Source organism: Arvicola amphibius, chromosome 2 (genome assembly GCF_903992535.2).
Source record: "Arvicola amphibius chromosome 2, mArvAmp1.2, whole genome shotgun sequence".
NCBI lineage: Eukaryota > Metazoa > Chordata > Mammalia > Rodentia > Cricetidae > Arvicola > Arvicola amphibius.
In genome coordinates, this window is record NC_052048.2 from 151,476,222 (window position 1) to 151,486,440 (window position 10,219).

General features: G+C 49.5%; 1 protein-coding gene across 1 annotated transcript in view; it reads right to left on the reverse strand.

The window, feature by feature from the left end:
- Cdk6 (cyclin dependent kinase 6) overlaps positions 1-10,017 on the reverse strand; it is a 175,907-nt gene extending 165,890 nt beyond the window's left edge. Inside the window, exons 1-2 of the mRNA XM_038320092.1 lie at positions 9,897-10,017; positions 6,956-7,443 (exon numbers count right to left, since the gene is read on the reverse strand). Coding sequence (XP_038176020.1) covers positions 6,956-7,188 — 233 coding nt within the window. The 5' untranslated portion in view covers positions 7,189-7,443; positions 9,897-10,017. The remainder of the gene's footprint in view (positions 1-6,955; positions 7,444-9,896) is intronic.
- Positions 10,018-10,219: the final 202 nt, after the last annotated feature.

Sequence of the window (10,219 nt, forward strand, 5' to 3'; positions counted from 1 at the left end):
ACTGTCTCAGCTCTGCAAACACACCTCTACTGTCTCAGCTCTGCAAACAACCCTCTACTGTCTCAGTATCTATCATCTACTTCTGATCTACTTCGGAGAAAACGACTCAACCTCTTTATCTGACACTCATTCATGTAATGCAAATATTCCAAAGGGTTCTTTCCTTAACACCCCTCGTCCTATGACATCATATCATTAGCTAAGCATTTATTTTCCTTGCCTCTGGATATACATTATCACAGACTCTGCCTCAGGATCCTCCAACTAGAATTAGTTGAGGATGATGAAAGTATTCTATGTAACAGTTAATATAAGGGAATAAATATGTTCAAGTTGCCACACGAGGTGCAAAGCTGTCAAGATAAAAACATATCCAAGAAGAGACCATGTTAAAAAGCATACAACAAAGCAACTTGAAAACACTGGCCCTGAAATACAGGAAGCATTTCAGAGTGGTGCAGGGGAGGGGCCCCAAGCTGAGGTTTATTATTTCAAATTAAGTCAAAAGAAGCAGATGTAAGAAGGGCATCTGCCGGAACCGGAAAGGCCTGTCTGTCCACAATAACAATTGTACAGAGGTCACATGGATAGACTATTAAGGCAATATCAATAGTGAAGACAAACAAGGGATAACCCGAATCATTTTCAAATATGGTAGTATGTATTTGAAGGATCTTACTCAATAGACTTCACGTATACCTAAATAATAGAACTAACACCCAAATCTTCACATCAATGTTAACCCAAAATATCTGCAAAAACCCAATGATTGGGCTTTCTATGTCTTTAACTGTTGACTGGCAAATACCATGTTCCCTAAATAAATGAAATACATGTCAGTTACGTTAGGCACCCTAAACACGGACTGTTCTTCAAGAAGACCCAGGTTGATTCTCCAGCGCCCACTGGAAGCTAACGATCATCTATAATCCCAGTTTCCAGGGGATCTGACACCCTTTTTCTACCTTTCATAGTGAAACAGGCACATACAGGGTGCATATATGCATATACATGCAGGGAAAACACCCATACACAGAAACTAATTTTTTAACTTCTCTAAGAATAAAGATTAACAGTGAAGCACTCATTTTAACAATAGAAAATACTGCCCTTTGGTTTATTTGTTCAAATGTGCAATCAGCTACTTATAATAAATAATCTCCAACGGTGTGTATTAACAGCAATTCTATCAACTAAATCTAAATGAAAAGATTACTAAGGCACATTTTAACCTGTGAGCTGAAAACAAACATTTTGGTGTATACGACGGTTACCACACTGTTGTCCCCTAAACACGAGCACCAAATTATCCAGGAACACTAGTAAGGCAGCAATGTAGAAGTTCAGGAAGGGAGGGAAAGGGTTTTCAAGGGGAAGCCTTAGGAGATGGTGTCACTGCAAATGAAACACTCTAGCCACACTGCTGGGACACATCCTGGAGACTAACCAAGCTCAGGAACGCGGCATCTAAGCAATGAGTAGGAATGAATTAGAAGCATCATTTTGAAAACAACAACAACAACAACAACAAACAAACAAAAACAAGGATCATGTCCACAGATGGATCTCAACAAGAAGAGCAAACATCCCAAGCAGTTATTCAGTTATTCCAGTGTGCCATGACTCCCTTCTACAGCTTCGCTCCCTTACCCCATTCACTTCTAGTCCATGAATCCCAGGAGTGCGTACTTCACACACACACACACACACGCACACATGCGCACACACACGCACACACACGTACGCGCACACACACACACCACACACACACACGCACACACGCGCACACACACACCACACACACGCACGCACACACGCGCACACACACACCACACACACGCACGCACACACACACACACCACACACACACAAACTTCAGGAAGAGAAGGAGCAGCGCCGCTGTAAACAGTGTTTACCAAACAGCTCTGACAGCTTTATCTTTTCAAGAACTCAGAAGGAACACACACTTTAGACACTGAACTTTAACTGGAGACCCAGTCTTGCTCTTCCTGTTTTCACTGAAGTCAGCCCCCCAAACAGATCATTAACCCACAAAATGACACTTTTATTAATAAGGATTTCCACAAACCGACACCTCTAGGAACCTGGCTTCACATACATCATCAAAAATAAACATACCATGTTTTGTCGGTACTGAGCCTAGCTGTTAATGGCGTAGCCATCTCTCCAGCCCAATAGGCCATGCTTTGTGCTTCCTCTCCACACTACGTAAAGCTAAGATCTTTACAGTGAGAAAATCAGAAGCAGCTCCTTAATAATCACTGAGCTGCACATCCCATTTCCTTTGCTTTAAACGGACTAAATACTAATCTAATATAACTTAATACCTTAGCTTGCAGAGCCAATACTTCAATTATTTTTCCAACAAAGCTTAGGGCAGCATAGATAGCGCTTGGCTGTACGTTCGCTGAGGTGATCATCTGTTCAGATCCGACTACAGCAGAACCATCTGAGTGGCTAAGTGTTATTAGGTATCTTTCCTACAACGTGGTTTTAAGAAAACACTTTTTGAATAAATGGAACTCAAGTGTTCACACATATTGTAGCACAATAATAAAATAATAATAAAAACCCAGAGACAGATATTGGGATTCAACCTGAAGATCAGAAAAACAAAGTAGCCTGTCACTTTCCCTCTACCTCAGATCCAAATGGCAATCCTGTCCTACACAAATCCTCAGATTTGAGACTCAGTTGAGAACTGTCCTCCTCCTTGTTTTATATTCCTTTCTAGTGCTGGAGTTGAAGGCATGCACCACCACTGCCCGGCCTCTATAGCTAACTAGTGTGACTGCCGGGATTAAAGGTGTGTGCCTCCACTGCCTGGTCTGTAAGGCTGACGACCAGTATGGCTGTTTTACCTCTCTGATATTCAGACAAGTTTTACTTATTAAAATACAAATGAAATATCACTACAACATATTAGTGATATGTCAGTGCCTTTTAATACGGATCAACTTGTATGTCCTTAAGGGAAAATTTAATCTATCTGCATAATCAAGTGATTCTGATTAGTGTTTTATCTCCTTTACCTACTCAGCAAGTTCGTTACTAAATTGTCACAACATTAGTAGCTTTATTAAACTGGTCAGGTTAAATGAGAGAAGCAGAACCTGAAATAAAGACCAGAGATGGTCTCCTGCACTTCAATCTGGACTTGAATTTGCCAAGTAGCTGGGAATGACCTTGAACTCCTGCCTCCACTTCCACCAGAGTTCTGGTATTTACAAGCAAGCACCACCATGCTGAACTGACAATACATTTTTAAGAGGGAGGGAGGAAGGAAGGAGGAAGGGAGGGAGAGACAGAGCCCAAGAGCAGCCAGGTATAGTAGGACACACTTTAATCCCAGCACTCAGGAGGCAAAGGCAAGCAGATCTCTTGAGTTAAAGGTCAAACCGTGTCTACAGAGCTAGTTCCAGGTCAGCCAGTAATGCACAGAGAAAACCCTGGTCTTGAGGAGGAAAACAAAGCAATTTTCACAAGGTTAGAAATTCTCCTCTGACTTGTTCATTGCCCTACCCTGTTTTCTTTTTTCTAGAAGGTTGTCTGGCACACAGTAGGCCCTCAATACACACTTGGTGCATAACAGACTGCTGATAAAAAGATGTTTTAGTTCATCTCTGTGCTCTGTTTCAGGATGGCAAACAGAACTCATCTGTGGAATGCAAAATGCCAACCTTAAAGTCTGATTTGGCGAAGGCTCCAGACCTCAGGATTACGAACTGTAAAATAAGAGTAAATCTATGTGCAGGACACTACTGGTTCATCAAGCCCGAGCTGAGAAGTATCAAGGGGCAGGAAGGCCAGAATGAGACGTGACTGCTGCTGTGCTTGGCTCCGAGCGCCTGCACACCAACAATAACAAGTCTGTGCCGTTCTGGTAACTCCATCAAAATTAAATCTTAAAACTTCTGTGAAAACTAATATGTTTTATTGTGCGCTTTCAAGCTTAGAGGCTTAACTATGTGTGGATAGGGACTATAATTAGGATCAATTACTTTTGGCTTGAAGGCACTTAAAAAGCATCTGTCCTTTTAAACAATCTGAAACAAACAAACAGGCTTAAGGGTGTAAAACTTACCTCAGGCAGGACATAAATTACAGGTTAGGGGGGCTCATTTTTGACACTCTCCCTTGAAAGGAAAAGAATTATTGTCACCTTTCCTGGATTTCCTAACATCACCCCCGAAAAATAAAGAAAAAAGGAAAAAAGAATTCCTAGCTTAGCCAAGCAAGTCAAGAGGGGTGGGAGAGGCAGGGCAGTGAAAACAGGAAGGAAACCAAAAGGAAATGGCGATGGAGGCTTGTGAGGATGACATCATTGGCTATGACGCTGGGAACATTTCACTAATCTCATGTAGAGCCTGCCAATTGCCCTTTGCTAACAAATTCAGGTATGGGTGCCCAAGCATCTTCTTGGTCCTTGGAGATTAAAATATTCCATTCTCCAGGAAGCTCCTTAAGCAGAAGATGAACAACTTAGAGTAGCTTCAGGAAGTCCTTGAAACTGACCAGATTCACTAGGCACCTTCCTGCCTTCAAAGCTGAGAGTCCCTCTCAGAAGGGCAGAGTCATGCTGCAAAGAAGATCTCCCTCAGTGAAGCTGAGTTGCAAAGATTCTGACATTAGCTGAGGCATCTCAACTCTCCAACCTGTGAGTTACCTGCAGGCTGTGCAGTGTGCTCCAGGTTCCAGGTTTGTAAGCTGTCACCCAAACTAGGGTGGGCTTCAGTGATGCAGCTGTCCGCGAGTCACTTCTGCTCCTGTTCTTTAAGGACCCCTCACCCATAGTTCTGTGTGTTGGACTTTGTTTGCAGGGGCAGACGAGTATGACGTGTGGCTCCAGGAAGTCCGGAGTGTCCAACACCAATCTGATTTGCTTGGTAAAAAATGTCAGACAACGATCCTGGGGACCTGGAAATCTCCGACGTACTCAGGTACCTGGAGAGCCTCTACAGTAGAGGGCTTGCCTCCGTTCACTTTATCCTCATAACCTAAGTAGGTAGGGTCACAACGGTAAAAACAAACGTAGCAAGCATCTTTTCTTTTACTTATGAATAGATTCTAATGAAATTCGCAGTTCAGATCCCTTTATGGAGTCAACTAAAACTGTCAAAGGACACACCAATTTCATGAGGATAAAGTAGATGGGTGACCTCACCAAGCCTTCTGATTCAAGAATTTATAATAGATTGCACTCAATAACTAGGCCATGCAAGGGCACTTGTTTAACGGCTCTTCATTGGAAGAACTTTATTTTTATATACAATAATCACTCTTAAGTGGACCCTGCACAGGGTTACAGAGAGAATAAATTTGATATAAATTCTCATGTTGGAATTCATCCTTTGGTACAGCCTCACTCCTCTAGGATAGTAACTGAGAGTCAACATGAGCCATACTTTTCCCACCGTTTTATTACAGACCTCTCTCTCTCTCTCTCTCTCTCTCTCTCTCACACACACACACACCACACACACACACACACACACACAACGGCAACCTATTGCTTTTAAGTAAATTCTGACTTTCTAGCGAACTCATTTTCCAATTCTCATATCTTTTGTTGCCACACCCCAACCCCGTACCTCTGACACATGGCCAAAGCAGAGGAATAATGGGTCCCATCTTTCCAATGTCTTTTTGCTTATTATATATTATGATTCACTGCTGCATTCTGACCTGAGTCTGATTAGATTGGAAACCAAGCACTACAAAAAACCTCCCAGGATTTTGTAGACTCAGAGTCTGTAGAGAGCTTGGTATTTCAAAGGTCAGTCTTGGGTCTCTCCATTTTGATGACTAATGTTAAATTGCTTGACTTTCTACAAAATATTTGGCTGTTCTTATTTACATAATTTCATCCTCAGGACACATAGTAAGTACATAGTTGTTGCACCAAATCCCCACAGGAATGAGAAGATGAAGACCCCAAGATCATAATTCTCCTACACATAGAGTTGAGTGAGAATGATAAATCACCACCTAACTTGTAAAAAGGTCTGTGCATTTCCCTTTTAACTCTGAGCTATGCATTTGTTTAACAACCGGGAAACCCCAGCAGGCCCGAGAAAACACCATTATCCTCACCGCCTACGCAGGCATTTCACAGGAGAGCTGGTTAGAAACGCCTCCCCACCGCTTGCACATGTCTTCCAGAGAAAACAGGTTTTAGAATCTAAGAATTAACACAGTGTATTTCACATCTAACCCTTGGGAGGGGCAGTCTAAGTCAGACCAAAACAGTCCTCAGACCCTGAATGATACAATCAGTTAAGGGTTTTAAGAAGGCTTTTCACCCCCCCCACCTCACCCCCATCCTTTCCTCCAACTCCTCTTCCTTTCTCTTTTCAGTCAGGGTCCTTTTAACACAGTCTGGCCTTGAACTATGGATCTTCTGGCTCAGTGTTCTCAGTACTCAGCCTTAGAAGACTTTTTTCAAACAATGTTTAACACTAGGCATCAGTATTGAAACTTCTTAGACTATCAGAAGTCATTATTCTATGTCTTTAAAAAAAAGAGAGCTACCACTATGCTAGCGATTGGCAAACATTCTTACATGTTTCAACATTTTCTTAAACTTTCTATTAGGCTTCACCCTTCAAGTTTCCTTCTAATTACCTCTCTCATTCTCAGACTCTCAAAAATTCCCCCACAGACGGCAAAAGTAAGTAAGGGCTTGAGGGACGTTTCTAGACTATTGTCTGGTTTTGTCCCTAAAAGACACCCAACTCACCCCACCCAGGACCCTTGGGGCAAGCAATGGAGCAAAAGCACTTGTGAATTGCTTGGTGCAGGAAGCCATAGCAGGTCTCTTTTTCTGCTCGTCTGTCAAGGTCACCGGTTCTACTGGCAAAACTTGATTCTGATTGTAGGAGGGTCACCCCTTGCCGGCACCTTCACAGACTGACAGCCAGGGCTCCAGGCTCACCTGACCACGTTGGGGTGCTCAAAGGTCTCCAGGTGCCTCAGCACCGCCACCTCGCGGATGGTGGAGAGCGGCATGCCCTCCTCTCCGGTCTGCACCCGCACGCGCTTTAGAGCCACGAAGCGGCCGCCGTTCTTCAGGTCGCGGGCCTTGAACACCTTCCCGTAGGCGCCCTCGCCTATCTCCGCCACGCACTCATACTGCTGGTCGGCACGGCTCAGGCTGTCCTTCTCCATGCTGGCTGAATGCTGCCGGTGTAGCACAGCGGGTCCGGAGTGTGCGCTCGCTGTCTGGACGCCTTGCGGACGCCCCGAGTCGGACTCGCGGTCGCCGGGCTGGACAGGGCGCCCTCCTCGCCCGCGAGCCAAAGACGGGCGCAGCCGCCGCGAAACTCCGCCTAGCCGAGTCGCCGCGCCGCCGCCGCTGGAGAGTGCCGATCCCTCCTCTTCCCCCTCCGCAGCGGCCGCTTAGTCTGCCCACAATCTCGGCACCTAGGAGGAGGAGGCGGGAGGACAAGGAGAAAGTGCGAGATCAGACAGCCCTGGAGACTTCCACCGGCTTCCACCAGCTCCCCACCTCCCCTCTGTTCGCCCGGGGCCCTCCACCCAGCTGCCTAATCTTGCCGGGTTACTTTTTTTTTTTTTTTTTGCCCAGCAGGGCTCGTGCAGTCTTCGCGAGGAGAGGTTGCAGGGCCCCTCGGGGATGAGCGCCGCGCGGGACGGGAGGGGGCGTGCCGAGCAGCCCAGAGTGTGCTGGAGTGCGGGGAGGGGAGGCGCCGGGCGCGTCAATGTCATGGCTCAATATTCATACCTACACCGTGTTTTCAGCTGCCCTCCCCGACTCCGGGGCTTGGACGTGCGGGGAGTGGGGCGTCTTGGGGCGCCCGGGGTTCACCCTTGTGGGGCAGCGGACTGGGGTTGGGGGCTCTCAGGACCCTGTAACCCGATGCTGGGAGTATGCGAGTAGGAGTGGTCAGACATCTGCTCGGAAATTGCTTCCTTTCTTTCTACTTTCAGCTTTTCTACCGAGAGACATTTAAAAGGGACTCGCACACACAAATAGTCTTTGGGGTATGGCAATCTTAGTGGGAGACAGAATTCGGCCGGCCTCCGACTCGAAGGACCTCCCTGGGGAAACTCAGAGAGGACAGACCATCTGGTAGGGGAGGGCTAGGGCTACTAGGGGTGGGAGAGCGAGGGGCCCTGGAAGGGGAGGAGTGTAGTCCTCCCCTCAACCCCCCACCCCCCCCCCCCCCCCCCCCGATATCCCAAGGCTGTTGCGAAGGGAAGTCCGTCACACTTTCGCTCGTCCGAAAGAGTAATTTCGGGACTTAGAAAGATAACCGGGACTGGTCCTTAAGTTTTCAGTTGACTTCAACCCGTGCAAACGGATTGTAGCAACAGCCCCTACGACGGTGGGGGTGGAGGATTAACGTAGGAGTCCCGGGTGTGAGAGGGGGCTGCCCCTGGGTTATGACGGCAGAACCTCCGCCCAGTGTCCCGAGCGCCTGGAGGTCGGTAGCTGAAAAGGTCGCTCGGCTCCCCGGGGACTGGAGGCCGGGCCCCACGCGCGACCGGTCGGGCCTCCCCTCCCCGTTCAGTTCTTAGGAAGACCGAGCGAGCTTTCTCGTCCCACGGTGGCCTCAGCCTAGGCTGGACCTTGGCCCACGACAGCCGCGTGTCAGGAACCCTCGGCCAGCATTTACCTGCCCCGCACCCCTCCTCCCCCGCTCGCCCTTCTGCCTGGAATTAAACAACCCGTGGCGGGACCCCCACTGGGTGCGGGCGCAGCACTGCGCAGCCAGGGCGGACTCTCCGGGCTCCCTTGAGGGAGTTCCTGAAAAGCTGCGGAAGGAACCCCCAGACCTCGCCCGGGGGTCCGCGCCAGGTCGAGGGCCACACAGGTAGCGGGAGCCGCGGCCTCGGCGCCCGCCCTCCCCCTCCGGCCGCATCCAGCCCAGGCTCCCGGAGGCGGCCGCTGTCCCACCCCCGCGGGCCTGCACCCCCCGGACGCAAGTGGCGGTGCTTAGCCCCATCCCCCTCCTCCACTTTTTTGTTGTTGTTGTTGCTTTCCCACGCTGGCTGAATGTGACTTGACCCCATTTCAAAAAAGTTTGACATAGTGCTTCAACATTTCCGCATTCCTCCGCGACTACAAAGGCTGCAGCCGCCTCCTTCTGCTTTCTGTCTCTGCTCTCTGTCTTCACACTCAATGAAATCCTTCATGAGCCTCTCCCGAAGCCTTGCCAAACGCTACAAGGGTCGCCACCAGCGCAGCGAGGGGAGGCCGCCCGCGGGACCGCAACTCGCGCGTGTGCGCATACGCAGATGCGCCCGCGCACATACGCCCACGTGCACGGGGACTAGTGCTCCGCCGAGCCCCGAGCTGCTCTTGGCCAGGGTTGCATTTGAACTGCAAATCTTTAAATAAGAAAAGTAAACTTGGGACACTAAGCAAGCGTGCGCGCGTGCTCGCGGAGCTTCAACTTTGGTGGGCTGCGTGCACGCCTCCGTGCACAATACGCTCGCGGGGTCGCCAGCAGGAAGCCGACGTGAACGTGTATGCCTTAGTGGGGAAGATGGAGCCGGTACCCACACCTCGGGAGGCTTCAGAGGGAACTTGCTCAGGGGAAATAAACGTGGGGAGCGGAATCCCACCAGACGGTGCATTTTCAGCCTTAAATCTGACTGTCCAAGTGGAGTTCCTCTGGAGAAGTTCCATGAGAACTGAACGTATGGGTGGGTGTTTGTGCGCACGAATCTGTTCGAGTTGGCACAGGACCCTGGCTGTCGGGGTGTCCCTGGTGTGGGAGGTCCCTCTTGAGACCTCTAGCTCCCCCAGCTCTCAGCGCTAAGGGGTTAACCCACGCGAATTCCGAGGGGGTCACACAGCCCCCCCAACCCTCATTATCCTCACCCACCCACGCGAGCCCGTGGCTCCTTACCTGTGGGCCAGGGGCACTGGCCTCCCGAGAAGCTGGGGCGTCCGTCGGCCCCCGCACGTGCTCGCCGCGCGGAGCAGGTAACTGACTGCAGCCACGGCGAGCAGCACTCTGCGGGCAGGGGGTGGGCACAGCGGCGGTGGGCGGAGGGACAGCGGAGGGAAGGCGCCGCCCGCGGGGAGGCCGGGTAGGCTCGGGGCTCTGGCCGTGGTTGGGGGCCCGAGGCCAGCAGGCTGCGCGGCGGGGCGGGGACCTGCAAGTCCCGGGGGCCCGAGACCCGCCCGGCGGCGAGTCTGGAAATTAAAGCCTTCCGGAGCAAGAGAGCG